The sequence below is a fragment of the Haliotis rubra genome, unplaced genomic scaffold, assembly GCF_003918875.1.
Source record: "Haliotis rubra isolate DU_JTF1 unplaced genomic scaffold, ASM391887v1 Scf938, whole genome shotgun sequence".
NCBI lineage: Eukaryota > Metazoa > Mollusca > Gastropoda > Lepetellida > Haliotidae > Haliotis > Haliotis rubra.
The window spans coordinates 85,534-104,165 of NW_025767677.1; the positions used below are offsets into that span (position 1 = coordinate 85,534).

General features: G+C 39.7%; 1 protein-coding gene across 1 annotated transcript; it reads right to left on the bottom strand.

Moving 5' to 3' along the window:
- Window positions 1-3,624: 3,624 nt before the first annotated feature.
- Window positions 3,625-16,796, bottom strand: LOC124264699 (ATPase family AAA domain-containing protein 3-B-like). Its single transcript, XM_046699462.1, is given in 16 exon segments — window positions 3,625-4,095; window positions 4,888-4,996; window positions 5,510-5,677; window positions 6,795-6,865; window positions 7,096-7,147; window positions 8,072-8,196; window positions 8,348-8,473; window positions 10,141-10,197; window positions 11,128-11,283; window positions 12,032-12,101; window positions 13,697-13,862; window positions 14,427-14,496; window positions 15,032-15,193; window positions 15,685-15,761; window positions 16,547-16,604; window positions 16,607-16,796. Coding segments are annotated over 16 exon segments (1,809 nt in total). The 5' UTR covers window positions 16,757-16,796; the 3' UTR covers window positions 3,625-3,903.
- Between the last annotated feature and the right edge of the window lie 1,836 nt (window positions 16,797-18,632).

Genomic DNA, 18,632 nt, shown 5'->3' on the forward strand with positions numbered 1-18,632 from the left:
GAAGATTCTTGCGACATGCACGAGGAGCAAAGGTATGGTTCAGGGTGAGCGAGTGGGGTTTTACAACGCTTTCGGAATATTCCGAGATCAGTGGGCTCTCAAATTCTTTCTTAGCCCCCGGGCAACGCAATATGAGGTGCTGGGTTCAGAGTGAGTTTGGTTTTATGCTGCTTTTAGCAATACTGCAGCAATATCACGGCGGAAGAAACCAAATATGGGCTTCACAAACTGTACCCCACAACCCTCTGGTTCACAAAGTAAAGAATTGATATCAAACAAAAGTCAGCTTTTTTCTGGCTGAGCGTAATGGTTAGAATTGTAAAATATTTTCCTCGGGGGATACAAACCTCACGTTGGTGTGGGACAAGAGGTCACAATAAATAAATGATTTTCCTCGGATGCATTTCATCAGCAAGCACTCAAAACTAGGCAATAGCGCGTAAAGGCGCGGTCATATCTTACGGTCGTGGACGTTCTTCTACTGGGCCGTAGTGACTAACGTAGTAAACCGTAGTTTGATCGTAATGTCATGTTACCACGGTGTACTACGGTCAACACCACGGTGCTGTAGGGTCAGTTACGGTCTATTAGGGTGAACTAGTGTCAACCACGTTCAAACTACCGTAACAGTAGGGTCTTGGCATTCAAGCCAACCGTTGAGATATTTTGAACATGTTGAAATTTTTTTGGTCTAACCACGGCCAAATCATGGGTTTGAACTACGTTTAACTAAGGTCAAATATGGGTTTACTCTGTAAGATGTGACCACCACAGCAAATTGTTAGCTAATTCACGGACACAACCATGATTTTGTCCATGACAGCATGAATTTCACTACATTGTCCTCATGTGGTATTGAAGGGGTCCTTCTCATAAAATAATACCTTGAATATAAGTTGATGAGATGGACCTGGCTGAGCATGTTTCTCATATCATAACAAGAAAACAGTGTTGTCCATATCCCCCGACACAGGCACATTAGAATTTGGTTTTCATATACAGTTTATCTGGTACACACAACATGGAGGGAGGCTTTAAGTTACAAAACAATCATTTGACACTGATCTTCACACTCCTGATCAATAGTATCAGAGTGTAAAATTTATTTCATTCAATAGTTTTAAAAAATATTTGTCCCATTTAGAAGCAGACATACAGATGGTATTTTAACAGAGTATTTAACATTTTCCTTCCATTGTTGGTAGGGGTCTCTCAATCTCAAATCTAAAATTGTTAACACTGCAATTAAAATCGCTGGAGTCAGATTTGAATGTTTATCATCAATATATGAGCGGCAAATCGTGAATCAAGCTGTCAAAATTATATCTGACCGTACTCACTACTTACATTCAACCTCCTCCCTTCAGGCTGCCGCTACAAAGTTCCAATTGTGAAAACTAAGAGAGCCCTACATCCTTTATTCCAAGTACCATATCTCTTTTAAACAAATGTGAAGATACCTAAATCAATGAATTTATGTAAATATGTTTTGTATCTCTCTGATGTGTCAGTAGCTCTGCTGATGTAACACAAAGTCCTGAAAAGGCATTAAAGTATTATTCTATTCTATAAACTCCATTCCTGAACTGAACCCATTGATTATCAACAAACACAGTCAAATGTCATGAATGTGTTTATTATCAGGACATCATGCTAATGTATACAATAAATGCAAACCATTTATATATAAAGTACATTTCACTCATGCTCACGGTAGTCACACTATCTAAACACACCATACACAGGACTATGTTTTAGTCTATAATGAACCTCACAAGGACCCACACATTAAATCACAGCTCCATCCTTCTCAAGAATAAACACCTGGGAGTCCTTTCACAAAGCACTAAGGTGATCGTAAGTCACTAAGGTAACCTTAGTGCAATGTTAAAGAATGAGAGTTAAGAGGTAACCTTAGTGCAATGTTCAAGAATGAGCCCCCTTAAGGTTAGCGTTGACTGACTGAGTTTGGTTTTACCCTGCTTTTAGCAATATTCCAACAATATCACAGCCAGGGAACACCTGAACTAGAACCCATTTTGAATCGAAGAGTTTTCTTGACGAGCTAACGCCTCGATTACCCCACCAAGTACTAGAACTCATTTTGAGGAGTTTTTCTTTGTTCAGGGCCTCCGTTTTCAAGCTCTCTTAAGATGGTCGTAAGATAATGTTAATGAATGGCACTTGCGACTATCTTAGAGCAAGGAGAGCTTCGAAAATCTAGACCCTGCTTTCTATCCATCCATCTTGTTGAATCAAAACTTGACATTTACAGAATACCTCTGAACCTGAAGATCTCACAACCTGTCCATAGGTTGCCCGAGTCAACACTGATACTCAATCTCAATGTATTGGTTCTTGAACCCTCAGATGCCAGCTTCTGTCAAGTTTCATTTTTGTACAACCTCAATGCCAAATGTCAAAGTAAACTAAGAAATCGGACCACGTCACAGATGCACCTTTGATTGTAATTCTGCTTGGATGGAGATGACACGAGACTAAGGAAAGTCTTAATGAATGAAAGATCCACAAGCTATGGTCTGGCTTTGATTTTTCACATTTAGAACTGGTGGGTAAATGTGTTTTCAAGATCAGCTATAAAGAGGCTGTCCTGTTGCAGACAGATATCACATTTAATAGAGAAAGCAACTGTTCCTAACAATGTTTTATCCAAGAGACACACAAAACACCTAGTACCTTCCAAGTAGAAATAATCGTCCTGGATGATACAATTCTGGGAATCTTATCTAGAGAGTGAGTGACAGCAGTTTTCTGGCGCTTTTAGCAATATTTCCATGAATATCACGGTGGGGGGACACCACAAATGGGCTTCACAAGTTGTACACATGTGGGGAATCGAACGTGGGTCTTCAGCATGACGAGCCAGCACTTTAACCACTAGGCCACCCCACCACCCCGAATCTAATCTAGAACTACTTCTCAGCTCTCCCCACAATGTCTATCAGTCTAAACAATTTAGTCTGAGGCAAAGAACTTTGGCAGTTATTTTTGGCTCAAAATAAATCACATATTTTGAAAGAATATTCAGCCAACCAGCTCACCTGCCTAGAATATAAAACACACAGTTCCTTAATTTATGGCACATTCAGTCTATATTTTGACACACTGATATTACTTTCTATCACATGTTTATTTGTTTTAATTGGGGATGCTTTCATACAATATAATTATTCAGTAGCTCATGAATCAACATGTTCAAATATAATTCTCTGTTAGGACACAATGGCAAGATACATGTTGCATAAATGGCTGGATTGTTCTGGCATTCTAAATGGATGCAACTGACTGAAATGAAGTCGTCCCACCGAATTGCATAAGACTGAACATGTTCTCTTGAATGGTTATCTATGTACTTCCTTCTTCAGGAAAGAGAGGAAAGGAAAGACCCCTGAAATAGACTTTACACATTTGAACAATGTGGGACATCAGGCCTGAGTGTTTTGAGAGCAAGCAAACACTTTAACCACTAGGCCACCCCATGATTGATTTAATTAGTATGAAGATGCTTCATTTGAACAATGTGGGACATCAGGCCTGATTGTTTTGAGTTTAACCACGAGGCCATCCCACAAACCTGTGATTTAATGAAGATGAAGACGCTTCTTGGATACTGACCTAACTTTATTGACACACACATCCTATCTCAACATTTTCAAATGTCCACTCTCCATCTTCTCACAAACACTAACTCGACGAATGGCATCAATCCATCTGCGTCCTGTAGGTGACATCAACTCTGATTATGTTCTCAGTCTCTGTAATTAGAAACCAAATTGCTTATGGTATTTACAATGCATCATAGAACGCCTCTCATTCTACATGCACTCCTTATGTACTCCAACACAAGTCTATGTATTTCATGAACCTAATATGTCACAGTTATCAAGAGGGCTTTGAATTAGGGGCGTTAAACGATGCAGCATCTTTTGCAGACTTGAAAGCAATGGGTGCGGACGTCTTCTCCTGTTCCTGCCTCCACAATGTCTTCTTCTGATGCTGCTTCACAGCATCCTGTACAATGGAGTCGATCATCTTCTCCGTCAACATACCATCCTCTGAGGAGTATGCTTGGGCCTGGGGAACAAGCAGGCATTTCAATCATTTTTAAAGAGTGAGTGAGTAAGTGAGTGAGTGTTTTTTTTACGCTGTATTCAACAATATTCCAGCTATATGGCGGCAGTCTGTAAATAATCGAGTCTGGATCAGACAATCCAGTGATCAACAGCATGAGAATCGATCTATACGCAATTGAGATACGATTACACCCAATCCCGTTAGTCGCCTCTTACAAAGAAGATACATGTTAGAATTGGTCTTCAGCAACCCATGCTTGTCCTTAGACTGGACTGACTGGACAGACTTGCTCACTTGGTTGACACAAGTCATTGTATCCCAAAAGCACAGATTGATGCTCATGCTGTTGATAACTGGATCATATGGTGGGGGGTTGGGGTGGCTCCATCTATGCAAAACATCAACTTCAAATCGGTCTTTAGTCATTTTCAAAAGAGGGGTTTGAACCCCCTGAAACACCACCACCCACCACCCTACACAGACACCCATTCCGCCAATTACATGATCACCTCTAATCAGAAAGCTTCAGAAGTTGATCTTCTATTCTAACCAAGGTTTTAGGATAAAGCATTTCAATGCCACTTTGATCATTTGTTGGTGATACTCTGTTCATGGCCAAAAAGCCTGACAATGAAAAGCCTAAATATATCAAACAGTCAAATGAACGGATCGCAAGTAATGTGCTTGGCTCTGTTTCACAAAGCTATTGTATCATAGACTTACGACATACACTTACGACAGTCATAGCACTACGATCTTTTTGTGAAGCAGGCCCCTGGAACATAAACTCACCTGCCATGCTACTCCGAGCTTTGCGATCTCACGGCCAGACAGACCTTCTGTCATTGCAGCAATCTGAGTACATTTGACTCCATAATCAAACTGGTCCACCTTCATACGCCTGAGTGAGTGTAAAACAGGAATAATTAGCTTTAACTTGAAACATTATTCATGGTTGTGACTGCAGATGAAAAAGGATACATCAGAAAATATACATATCATTATAATGAGTGAGTGAGTGAATATCTTTTTATGCCGCTTTTAGCAATATTCCAGCAATATCACAGCGGGGGACGCTAGAAATGGGCTTCACACTTTGTACCCATGTCAGGAATTGAACCTGGACCTTCGTCGTGAAGAGCGAATGCTTTGACCACTGGGCTACCCGATTGCCCCTCATATCATTATAACTGTTCCACAGTAATTCCAGTTTTTATGAAATTCTAGTACTTACAAGAACAGCTTTTGTTTTTAATTCAACCTTTCATGGATACCATTCCATCCCCAAAATACTCATCATTGCTGTAGGCACTTGTCCACAGAGGGATTTTTTTACTCTGACCCTTAAAAGTACAGAACATTACAATCATAATGGTGGCTTTTCGGAACTGACAGTTCTGACAGACTAACAGACCTTTTCTTTTCGGCTGCGGGCTGCAGGACGTACAGACCGAAGTACTGTCTGACCATCCTCTCTCTCTCCTCCAGACTTGGGACGTCAAACTCGACCATCTCGTCCAGACGGTCATTGATGGCCCAGTCAAACTGCTCAGGCTGGTTACTAGCCAACACCAACATAAACCTGACAACAGAAACCCAGACTTTAGACATAAGTCTCGCTTTACATGGCAATGGAGGCCTCTCCATCAGTGAGAATCAGAATGTTCAAATGTGTCCATATGTTATTGAAGCAGAACTAAACCATTTCTCTGATTGTAAAGTGATTATGAATCATCCCTTCATTCCTTACTCTCTGTACTTTTCCTATTTCCCACATTCTGTTTATTTATATTATCCATGTAGCTGCAGGGAAAGGGCGTTTCTAAGTTGGACAACTTGTGCCCAGTCCTTTCCTTTCATGAATGAAATAAACCAAACCAAACAGAAACAGGTGAGCAAACAAGGATTATCAGAAATGTAATTTTTTGAGTAAAATTGATATTTTATACTTATCCTGACTCATGAGGCTTGTGAGTGGCAATGGGTAGGGGTGGATATTGCAGAGAATTTTCATATTGTGATGCGAAAGCTTATATTGCGATATGTATTGCAATATATTGCAAGAAGGTTTTTTTAACAATAAATTACTAATGATCAAGTTAACGCTTTATTTATAAAGCAAAAACACAACAAAATCACTATGCTTCATTAAGCTTTAATAAAAACTTTTAATCATGACAAAATAAGAATATAGATAATATTTAAATGTAATTTGCACCACCATCATTCCCACCACTATTACCACAATTGCCAAAATCATCAAGGTTTCCGAGTGTTACGAAGTTTTCTGAATACCGGTTTTCTATCAGCGTATCGCAATACCACGTATCGTTTTAACGTTTTCATGTCTAAACCGGTTATATTGAGCAGCCCTAGCAATGGGTATGTTCCTACTTTATTTGCATCGATCAGCAAGTGATATCTGCACTTAATGCCCTGTGATATAAACAATGTAAGTAACTACTGTGACAATGTAAAACCTGTTTGGGGAAGGGTTTGGAAGCAAGATACTGAAATGTGTGTCTGTTGTTTCCAAACCAATAGTCAAAGTGACATGGAATGATTACCAACTCAGTACACTCATGTTTTTATTGTTCTGCTCAAGGGGGAGGGGTTAGGAGGCACAGATACCGCATTATCTGTTGTTTTACATCAGTTGACTAACAGACATTTGATAATAACCATCTCTATTCACTCACTTCTTTGACTGTTCACCAGTTCTGTAGAGGAACGCATTCAGTGTCGCTCGCATGTCTTCACTGATCACCTCCTGAAGAGTGGAAAGTAGAAATAGTCAAAGAGTCTTTGAATGGTCTATTTTAGACTACAATACAAAGCCATATTAGGTATCAATCCTGGTTCTCCTTCCATGACAATTAGCCCAACGACAATATTCACATGCCACCTCCTTGACTGAAGAGAAAGATATACATTTGTACATGTCTAATGTCTCATCCCATTACACCCAGCACAGCAAAATCAATACTTTATTAGTCTCACCGTGCTTCTTTTCCGTAAGAATGCGTCTGCTTCATCAACAAACAACAGCACTCTGGAACAGAAAATACAAATTGTGGATTTGAAATCATGCTTACTTTGTAAGTTTGACAAGAAGACAAAGTCATCAATATCCCCCGCAATGGCAAAATACTCTTCATGATTATGTCTACGAGTTATGATTATGTCAAATATTTAGGTGTGTATATAGAAAAGTGGAAGGAGAGTATTGAAAGGTTTTGAAAGTTCTGCTCCAGAAAGGAGCACTATCACCAATTTCAGTCTAAGTCAAACTTGTTGCCATGTAAACGTCAAAAATAGTTTATTCAGAATTCCAAAACTACCAAAAGGCACCAGTACACCACCAGATCTATCTATGTGCCAAGTTTGGTGAAAACATATTGAACGGTTTTAGAGTTCTGCTCCAGAAAAGAGCACTACCACCAATTTCAGTCTAAGTCGAAGTTGTTGCCATGGAAATGCCAAAAATATTTTATTCAGAATTCCAAAACTACCAAAAGGCACCAGTACACCACTAGATCCATGTATGTGCCAAGTCTGGAGAAGAAATACTGAACGGTTTTAGAGTTCTGCTCCGGAAAAGACAAATGTGCACGCATGGACGGAGTCCATTTTAATACCCCCCGCAAAACGCATTGCAGGGGATAATAATGTTAATCTATTTCATACAATATTCTATGAATAAATTTGCTGTCACAATGAATGAATGTTTTTCTTCCTCCACAACTAAACAAATACTCTAACTCCTGATTTTACAGCAATGTTTCAGCAATAGTATGGCAAGAGGCACAAAGAATGGTCTTCAAACTGTATACAACAGGCTGACAAGTTCAGTCAGTCAGTCAACAATACGGTGCAGGAGTAAACTATTCTTAACTATTACTGGCAATTGTTGCATCGACTAGCACTCCTGAGAAATGGGGTAGTAAGCCAAGGTAACGCCATGGTTGGTACATACCCTCTCCGACTTGTATGTGCCCAATCAAACACCTTGTGCATGGCTGTGACGCCCTCCTTCCCCATGGGAGCAACATCGCCTCCCGTCATGATGGCGTAGTCCATCCCTGAGTGCTGGGCTAAACTCTGAAAGCAGGAAAGAGTAAGTTTGATCACTCTCAACGGTGAGAGTTACCTGTTCTTGGTTGTGGGGCCCTGTAGGGGCCTGTTGGCATGGTCGAACATGATATTTGTACATATTAATGCTTACATGTACCCAAAGAACAAGTGAGTTTACCTTAGCAAACATGGTTTTGCCTGTTCCTGGTGGGCCATACATGAGAATGTTCCGGTAGTAACCCTTGTTCTTTTTGGTATGGTTGGTGGCGATAGCAACATCTCGCAGTCTCTCTTCCAAGGCTGGCTGTCAGACACAAGACATCATGCTACTAATCATACTAGCAACATGGAGTTTAAATATCATTTGAGGCTTATTATGCAACATCTGAAACTTTCAAAATATTGTTACCCAAAGTGACCAAAGCATTACAAATTAAGGAACCAATCTGAAAGATTCATTAGTAAATCCAAAGAACAGTAGATTCTCGCATGGTTTCACATTCAAAATCATTTTAATTTTACAGCAAATGGTGTGCAAGCGTGTTGCTGCTGAAACAAGTCCGGATTTATGCTAGGTTCATGGTGCCAGTCCACTGTGATACCAAACAGTAGTTTATGATGGAATCCCCATTCAGACACAGTATCTTTTGAGTCCTTGCATTATCCCATGAATAGTCAGTAGGAGTGGGTATTGCAGAGAATATTCACATTGCGATATATTGCGATGCGAAAGCATGTATTGCGATATGTATTGCAACATATTGCATGAAGTATTTTTAAACAAAAACAATACTTATAATCTGCTTGATTTATAAAGCAAAAACACAACAAAGTCACTATGCTTGATTAAGCTTTAATAACAACTTTTAATCATGATAAAATAAAAATGTGAATAATATTTGGCACAAATGAAACAAGGAAATATCCGAAGATTTTCGAGTGTTACAACGTTTTCTGAATGCAAGTCAAATACCGGTTTTCGATCAGCGTATCGCAATACGTATCGTTTTCATGTCTGAACCGGTAAATACCGGTAAACCGGTTATATTGCGCAGCCCTAATAGTCAGCACCAGTCATGGTAACAACAATAGCATCTGTTAACATTTCATATCACATGGCAAGGGAAGTAAATCACAGTCCTCCCTCTCCAGGCAGATGATCCATTCACTACAGAGGCAGTTTGATTCTAGTATGACAAAGGGATGCAACTCTGTTCCATAAAATACAGTGCCTTCCCATTTACATTCTGCAACTCAACACATACTGCTCCCTGATTCACAGAAACAATTACCACTCATCAGACAGAAGTGACTGAATGTTTAATATACCTTGGCCAGGTAAATGGTTGATATCAAAAGCAATATCTGACACAATGTGACCACTCGATCATCATCCAAGTATGTAATTTTTATGTTAAATTGATATTATATACTTACCTGACCCTAACCCTAAACTAAACCTAACCATATTCTAACCCTAACACATTCATTATCCAACTTGCAGACCATTGTGAAATCATTGCTCCAGTGAGAGAGTGAGTGAGTGAGTTTAGTTTTATGCCGCACTCAGCAATATTCCAGCTGTATGGCGGCGGTCTGTAAATAATCAAGTCTGGACCAGACAATCAAGGCATCAACAGCATGAGCATCGATCTGCGCAATTGGGAACCGATGCCATGTGTCAACCAGGCCAGCAAGCCTGACCACCCGATCCCGTTAGTCGCCTCTTACAACATGCATGGGTTACTGAAGGTTCATTCTAACACGGACCTTCACGGGTCTCATTGCTCGAGATGTGTATTGGCAAATACAATGTGTTGCAATATACTGCAATTCTGGTACCCATCATGTGATATTATTATAATATTTAGCTCTAATTGTTACCATATCACAATCAAAACACATCACTTATCTCTGTCACTGTAGCTGGTAGGCTCTACTCTTTGAAAAGAACAATTTTGGATGTCTTACTTTGAGAATGATTCCTTGAAGAGCATCCTGAGGTTTCCGTTGAAGTTTCTGTACTGTCTGGAAAAAATTCATGAATATTAGCTGATGTTAATGATAACAGGTAAAATTACTTTATCTTGAGTGAGTGAGTATGGTTTTACACCGCTTTAAGCAATATTCCAGCAATATCACGGCAGGGGACATCATAAATAGACTTTACACATTGTACCCACGTGGGGATTCGAACTTGGGTCTTCAGCATGACGAGTGAACGCTTCAACCACTAGGTTACCCCACCACCCCTACTTTATGTGCAATGAACAAATTACTGAGTTCCAGTCAGTTTGATCATACAGGACAGATAATCTATATCACTTGTTTTGTTCAGACAAGATGTAGCAATATGTTCCAGTCAGTTTGATCATACAGGACAGATAATCTATATCACTTGTTTTGTTCAGACAAGATGTAGCAATATGTTCCAGTCAGTTTGATCATACAGGACAGATAATCTATATCACTTGTTTTGTTCAGACAAGATGTAGCAATATGTTCCCTTATACTAAGCTTTGTTAGTCTCTTGTCAGGACCAGTTCACATGAGCATGATAAAATCATGAACGTTTTGCAACAATCCATTCATATCATGTAGCATTTGGAATCTATGTCAACAGTGGTTACAATGGTCAATGATAATCACAGTAAAAACTATCACTTATTTCCAAGCCCTTATACACATTTTGGGCAATATGAGTCGTTATAACCTAGGCCCTTATTCCCGAAACGTTCCTAGCCCTAAGAATTCTTAACTTTGATAGTAACCAATGTGTTAAGAATGGGATTAACAACGTTTCGAGAATAGCTAGCCTGATGACATAACTGTTGCTACCAGGGGTGGTGGGGTAGCCTAGTGGTTAAAGTGTTGGGTCATCACACCGAAGTTCGATTCCCCACATGGATACAATGTGGGATTGTGTGCATACCATTAAATTAGTCTTTCTGCTCTAACCTTTATTGGGTGTTTGAGAGCCTCCAGCGCTGTGAACCGTGAAGTCTCCCTGACTAATGATGGCTTCCCTAACCGAGATTCTACATACTTGGCAGCTACACCTGTACCATACTTGGCAGCGTACACACCGATAGCCACCAATGTCAGTCCTGCAGCCTGGGAACAGAAACAGTCACACAACGGTCAGTCTATATGTTGCGGCTTAAGGGGAAGGCCGTTTCTGTGGTTATGGGGTCCATTGAAGAGCAAAATGAGAAATAATTACTTTGGTCCCAATTGTAACAAATAATTTCTGATATAAAAGTAAATACAATGTTTTGTTTCTGTTTTCAGAGAGCTGAAAAAATGCTGTCTAAAATGTAATTCCCTTCACAATCACAGCAGAATGTTAAGTACTTGGTCTCATGTAAAAACATGTCCACAGGATAGTCTATTTTCTTGTGTTTTCGCTGTTGTTCACCATTGCACTCAACAACATCTCTGCTGTGTGAAAACTGCATAATTAAAGTATGAATCTGATAATCCAGTGATTAATATTATGAACCACTATCCACACCACTGGGTCACGATGACACCACATTAATCAAGTAGGAAAGCATGACCCCCAATGCATTTTGGTCATTAGAAAACCATGCATGGTGAAAAAGGCGGCAAATCCAATTGAGTCATCTGACTTGGTTGCATGTATTCCAGTGTTCTGGATTAATGCTCATGTCTTCCGTCAATGGTGAGTATTACTTTATTCGGCATCAGCAATCTTGCAACTACTCATGCTGAATCCATCAACGGATTGGCAGGTCTTCATTGCAACATTTGCAGATCGGCCCATCATAATTTTGGCATCAAACAATTCAAAGTCCAACGTTAGATGCCTTTACTTTGTGTGGATATATCTGTGACTTACTGTGGCAGACACCTTGTCCCAGTCGGATATAAAGGCTTGAAACCCAGTCCCCAACACTGATCCTGCAGTCCTGGAAACAGAAATGTCGTTTGTTTGGTTGTCAGCAAGATGATGGCTGTCCGTAAATAATCAAGTCTGGACCAGACAACCCTGAGATTAATATTATGAACACTGATCTGTGCACATATGATATGAAGACCAAGTCAGCGAGCCTGACCACCTGATCCCATTAGTCTCCTCTTCCGATAAGCATGGGTGCTGTAGACTGACCAGAATCTCCATAAGTCGGAAACAGAAACGTGGCAGTGTCATGCACATACTTTCTGTGCCAAAATGTAATTTTTTAAGTAAAATTTATATTTTTATACTTATCCTGACTCATGATCTTTTGCTTATCTCCCTTTCCCTTGCGAATGGTAGTGGAACACTTGAATCCCTTGAAGTTCCCGAAGCGGACGTTAAAATACACTCACCCACGAGTTGCCTCCCTTTTGCCCTTTTTCCGCGCAAACAGTCATGTGACCAGCCTTACTTGTCACGCTCTCCCTTTTTTTTGTGTGTGTGTAATGTGATTAAGCTAATCAAGGACACAATTTTAACAGGTGAGCTACAGGTGCTACCAGGTGTATTGTTGTGGTGGTGTACACTTTTGAGCATGAACGGTTGATAAACTACCGTCGAAAACTGGGTTGCAGAAGTTTGAACATAAAAACACAACACAAGGAAAGTTAACTCATGACATAATCTGTGTGATCAATTTGTAGCTGAAGACAACTTCTGAAGACCAACTCCAATTAGTCCAAACAATAGTATATTGTAGGGACATTACAACTGATTACCAATTTATTTTGTGCATATTGTTAAAGTGCCCAATTCTCAACCCATACTCAAGTGCTACGGCCAAGTGATTAGTGTTCACTTGATTTTCAAATTTCATTCTCCCTGTGGATATATATAACACAAGCTGCCCATGATTTGGTTCGTTGGTTGGTTTGTTGTTTTACGCCCACTCAGCAATATTCCAGCTATATGAGGGCAGTCTGTAAATAATCGAGCCTGGACCACACAATCCAGTGATCAACAGCATGAGCATCGATCTGCGTGATTTTAGACAGATATGGCTTCAGCAATAAAATTGAATATAGTGATGTTTTAATCACTTTTTTTTTAAATTACATGAGTGAGTTTTTTCACTGTTTCAGCAATATTCCAGTAATATCACAGCAGTTGACATCATAAATAGACTTCACACATGCCACCAATGTCAGAAATCAAACGTGGACTTTACCCCACTGCCCCCATGAGTGTGTGTGTGAGTGAGTGAGTGAGTGAGTGAGTGAGTGAGTGAGAGTTTAGTTGATCAATCTAGTGATCAACAGCATGAGCATCGATCTACGCAATTGGGATACGATGACATGTATCAACCAAGTCAGCAAGCCTGACCACCGGATCCCGTCAGTTGCCTCTTACGACAAGCATTGGTTACTGAAGACCTATTCTAACCCAGATTTCCAAAGGTTTGCTGCCCATGAGGTGCAAGAAGGTTACCAATTTTGTCCTTATGGATCCCCATTCATAGCACTCAACTCTTCTCTCTGCAAGCAACATTGCATAACTTCTACTGACATGACCTTTGCAACATACATGAAAACATGGACCACTCACTTGATTGACTCTAATACTGTCTGTCTTTGCTCTTGAGCTTTCAGCTTGATTTGGTCTCGGATAATATCTTGGTTCTCCCGGTCTATCTTTGCCTTTCCACGAAGCTCAGCTTCTATTCTCTTCATCTCATTCTTGTAACGCAAATCAGCTTCGTATTCAAGAGTTGCTGAAAACATATTGTTTTGTTTTCATTCATGAGCAAATTAGGGATACATATTTTCAAAATGTTGTGTTTTTCTTGCTGTTTAATGTCACTTTAAACAATATTCCATGGGAGTCAGAAAATATAGTCTGGACCAGGCAATCCAGTGATTGACATCATGAACATCAATCTATCTATTTAGGTACTCAAACAATTAATTGAGTCAGACCAGGACAGGTTGATGGGGCCCAACATTCATGGATGGAATAACCACAGGTTTGCCTGAAACTTCTTTCACTTGAGCAAAACATGGCAGTTTAAGGTGTCAAATGATAAGGGTGGATTTTGAACTCATTTGACAGCTTCATGATGTTTTCAGTGAATAGTCTGCACCACAGCATCCAGTGATTGATACTATGAACACAAACCCACACCATCATGGAATCATGTCACTCATCACACGCAACAAATCAACAAACATGACCACCTAATCAACTCCAACCAAGAACAAAGTCCCCTTCTAAGCTGGCCAATTTTGATTTTGAATGATGATGATGATGATGATGGTGGTGGTGGTGATGATCTTACCTTTCCTCATCTCCTCCTGTTTTTGTACAGATTCTTCTTGTCGTCGTAATGTCTCTTCCTGAGTTCTTGACTAAATTGTGAAATCATACATTAGCATATTTAGTGTGTTCACAATCAAACTATCCAAACATAGCAATACACACACATATTCTATTATTCGAAGTACAATCCTGCTGATATAACATTTTAAAAATGATCAAATCTAGACCAGACAAGCTTGTGATTTGAGTTGTAAACATGGTAAATGACTCATGCCCTCTACCAAGTCCCAAACCATTAAACTGCCTTTTTACGTCCAGTTCAGTTATTGGTCAGGGTATAGTGGGTGGGGGAGTGAGCAATGGGGCCATTCTAGCATACAAATTATGTCTTGTTTTGTTTGTCTGATGTTTAAAGCCGCACTCAGAAATATTCCAGCTACATGGCAGCAGTCTGTAACCAGACAATCCAGTGATCAGCATGACCACGGATGTACGAATCCAGTTAGTCACCTCTTACAACAAGCATGGGTTGCTGAAGACCAAATCTAACCCAGATTTTCACAGGTAATACAAATTATGACAGAGACACACATTAAGAGCAGGAGTAAAATACGCCAAATTCACCTGTTGTGCTAGCTGGTCTTCGTAGCGTTTTCTTGCCAACTGGTCTTGGTACTGAGATCTCTGTTGATGTTGTTTCGTCTCCTCTGCCAATGTTTTTCTCTTCTCATCTTGTGAAACTCGTATTTGTTCTAATTTCATCTGTTCAAGTTGACCTTCATATTCCTACAACCCATTGCAAAGTAAAACCATAAAACTTGCATTTTTAAAACTACAATTGAGTGAGTGAGGTTAGTTTTATGCAAGCTATATGGCAGTGGTCTGTAAATAATCGAGTCTGGACCAGACAATCCAGTTATCAACAGCATGAGCAATGATCTGCGCAATTGGAACCGATGACGTGTCAACCAAGTCAGCGAGCCTGACCACCCGATCCTGTTAGTCAGCCTCTTAACGACAAGCATGGGTTACTGAAGGTTCATTCTAAGGCGGACCTTCGCAGGTGTTAAAACTACAATGTGACTAACATCAGGTAAATCTATGAAGAACAATTCAGAAATTGTTTTCTTATCCATCATCACTCGCTCTCAATAATGACTAATTATTCTAACAATACCGGTTGGGTTTGGTCTAATATAAAATGTTTACATTTACTGGCTGCTACACATATAAATATTCATCTACAACTAGAAAAACTGATCAGAAGAATTAAATACCTTTATTTTCTTTTGATGTTCAAATTGAGCAGTGACTTCTTGCTGTTTTGTGAGTTCCAAAGCTTCTTTGGAAAACTCTGAAAAAAATTAACATTGCAGTCATTTTCAATATATTTCATTTAATTACAGTATCAAGACTCAATACCACTGAGTATACACTCATGTGACCATTCACTTTGCACATGTTGCATATTGATAGTTTCCATGGCAATTAGATGTTTTTGAAGGGTTTTATATTTTAGCAATATTCCCCAATATATCTCGCAAGTAGGACACCAGAAAATGGGCTTCATAATTTACTCATAGGGAATCACCACAAAGCGCTTTAACCACTAATCTACCCCAAGGTCACTGTGGGATTAATAGTTCTATGATTTTTACTGAGAAGCTTTAGTTTGTATTATTCATTGGGTGATTATATGCAGTGTTTATATTGCTATTTGCATTTTGAAAAGACTTTGCATATATTTATGCATATGCAGACATACGACTCTAAAATATATACTGATGATGATATCTGTTGACTTATCTGGACCTGTGATGAACAGTAATGATTCTTTTTATACAAACAAAAACGGGTGTCATTTATTGGTTTCCTTATTAAACAATAACAAATACATTTAAAACACACAGCATACTCTGGTGTTAACATTCACTGAACTTTCTGAACTCACAAATTCGAATGATGAAACATCTTAAACTGTTGTTAAAGGTCACATAATTTGACTTTCACAAACATTTAAACCATATTCGTTTTCCAAAGGTTCTCAACATGTACAGTGACACAAATCAATCGGAAAATTTTGAAATTAATAAGCTGACAAAGATGTAGATTATGTGAAAAAGAAAATCTGATCCGTACTAGATGTTTCGAGATCTTTTGCAGCTTTCGCAGCCCTCTCCAGTGCTGCAGAATCAAAACGGTATGCATCCATTTTAGATAGTCCCTTCCCCCATCGCCATCCTTGGACCCTGATCCCTTGTCGTCACCTCCCGGGGGTGGGAGCGAAGGGGGTATAGGGAGCTGGGGAGTGTTTCCCTGCCCTGTGTTGATTCCAAACAACCATGACATGCTTGTCTGCTAGATTTTTCACGTGGTTCCGTAATACATGCGCATTGGAGGTCAATGGTACATTCGAAAACTTGCATCAATAATTTAGCGATTTCGGAGTCTGCCCTGGTCACGATGTATTTCATGTATTTTTATGTATTTGTATGTCAGAGCGATTATTCAGATTTCTGCTATACTAAGTACTAATTACTGGAAGAGGCAAGAATTAAGAAATTGTGTTCATTTTCAAATTCACCATTTTGTATATGAATAAAAGCACACAACCCATTGTATTTTCTTGGAAGATTTGAGTTTTTTCTGCATTTAATGTTTACCTCGACTGAAGACGCTTAAAACCTTTCAGTCAAATTTTCAGTCAAATCATCATCATCATCATCATCATCATCATCATCATCATCGTCATCACTTTGTGTTGATCGATAAATACACCATCCTCTGTTATCAGGTGTATTATATCTCTTCGTCATATTACGGAAAATAGCACGTTGTAGGACGGAATGTATTGATGTCCAAAATGCAGAACCATTTTATAATGTATACGCCTTTAAATTTTACATGTTTTCAAAATAAATAGATAAGTGATGCTGAACAATATATTGTAAGAATCAGAGGCCCGTATGTATTAATGTCATTGACAAGTCTTTATCATTTAATAGTTTTAATAATTTGGCAAGAGTGCAGTTTACCGGGCGCAACTTACTGAAAGAGAGAAGCGGCTGACTCGGGCTCGCTCTTCACATATCACAGGATCAGTTGTGTTAGGGTTAGCTCTTGGATCATGTTGTTGAGCACTGCATTGTCTAGCCCAGGCTCGATTATTGACAGAAAACCGCCATATAGCTGGACTTATTGCCGAGTCCGGCCTAAACAACCAAACAACGCTTAGTCCTTGGATCATGCTGTTGATCACTGGATTGTATGGTTCAGACTCGATTATTTACAGACCGCGGTCATATAGCTGGGATATTGCTGAGTGCAGGGTTAAACAACAAACCAACCTTAGCCCATCCGATCAAGCATCCTTTTACTTTCCACAAATTCAAAGTGATCGAGGTCGCTGTATAGCACCGGGTAGAAGAAAGTAATTCCTACTGCTGTTTGATGGTGGCTAGAAATGAGTGAGTGGGTGAGTTTAGTTTTACGCCGCACTCAGCAATATTCCAGCTATATGGCGGCGGTCTGTCAATAATCGAATCTGAACCAGGCAATCCAGTGATCAACAGCATGAGCATCAATCTACGCAATTGGGATACGAATGAGTGAGTGAATTTGGTTTTACGCCGCTTTTAGCAATATTCCAGCAATATCACGGCGGCGGACACCAGAAATGGGCTTCACACATTGTACCCATTTGGGGAATCGAACCCGGGTCCTCGGCATGACGAATGAACGCTTTAACTATTAGGCTACACCACCGCCCCAATTGGGATACGATGACATGTGTCAACCAAGTCGGAGAGCCTGACCACCCGACCCCTTTAGGGCTAGAAATGAAACAAACAGCAACGGGTTATACAATGGTGATGTGTTTGATGCGGGTAACCACGTGTGTTTCTCTTTACTTCAGTTTGCAGTGTTTCAGCGAATATTTTCAGCCTCGTAACATTTTGATCAGATTTGAAATTGCGTTGGACAAATCCAGTTGTCAAGTGTGTACTTTCTTTTGTCCGTCAGTTCAGTTTGTACCAATGTATCAGTTTGACTTGTTAGGAACATTGTCACTTGGTTGATTGTGACTTACTGTGGTCCGCTTTGACCCGAAAAAATGGGCGTTGTCGATGAATTGGTTGATCCGATTCAGTACTGTTTTTGTCACATTTCCATCGTCTGCGAGTAAACATTCAGTTTAGTTTATCTTAAATAAGTTAAGCCAATG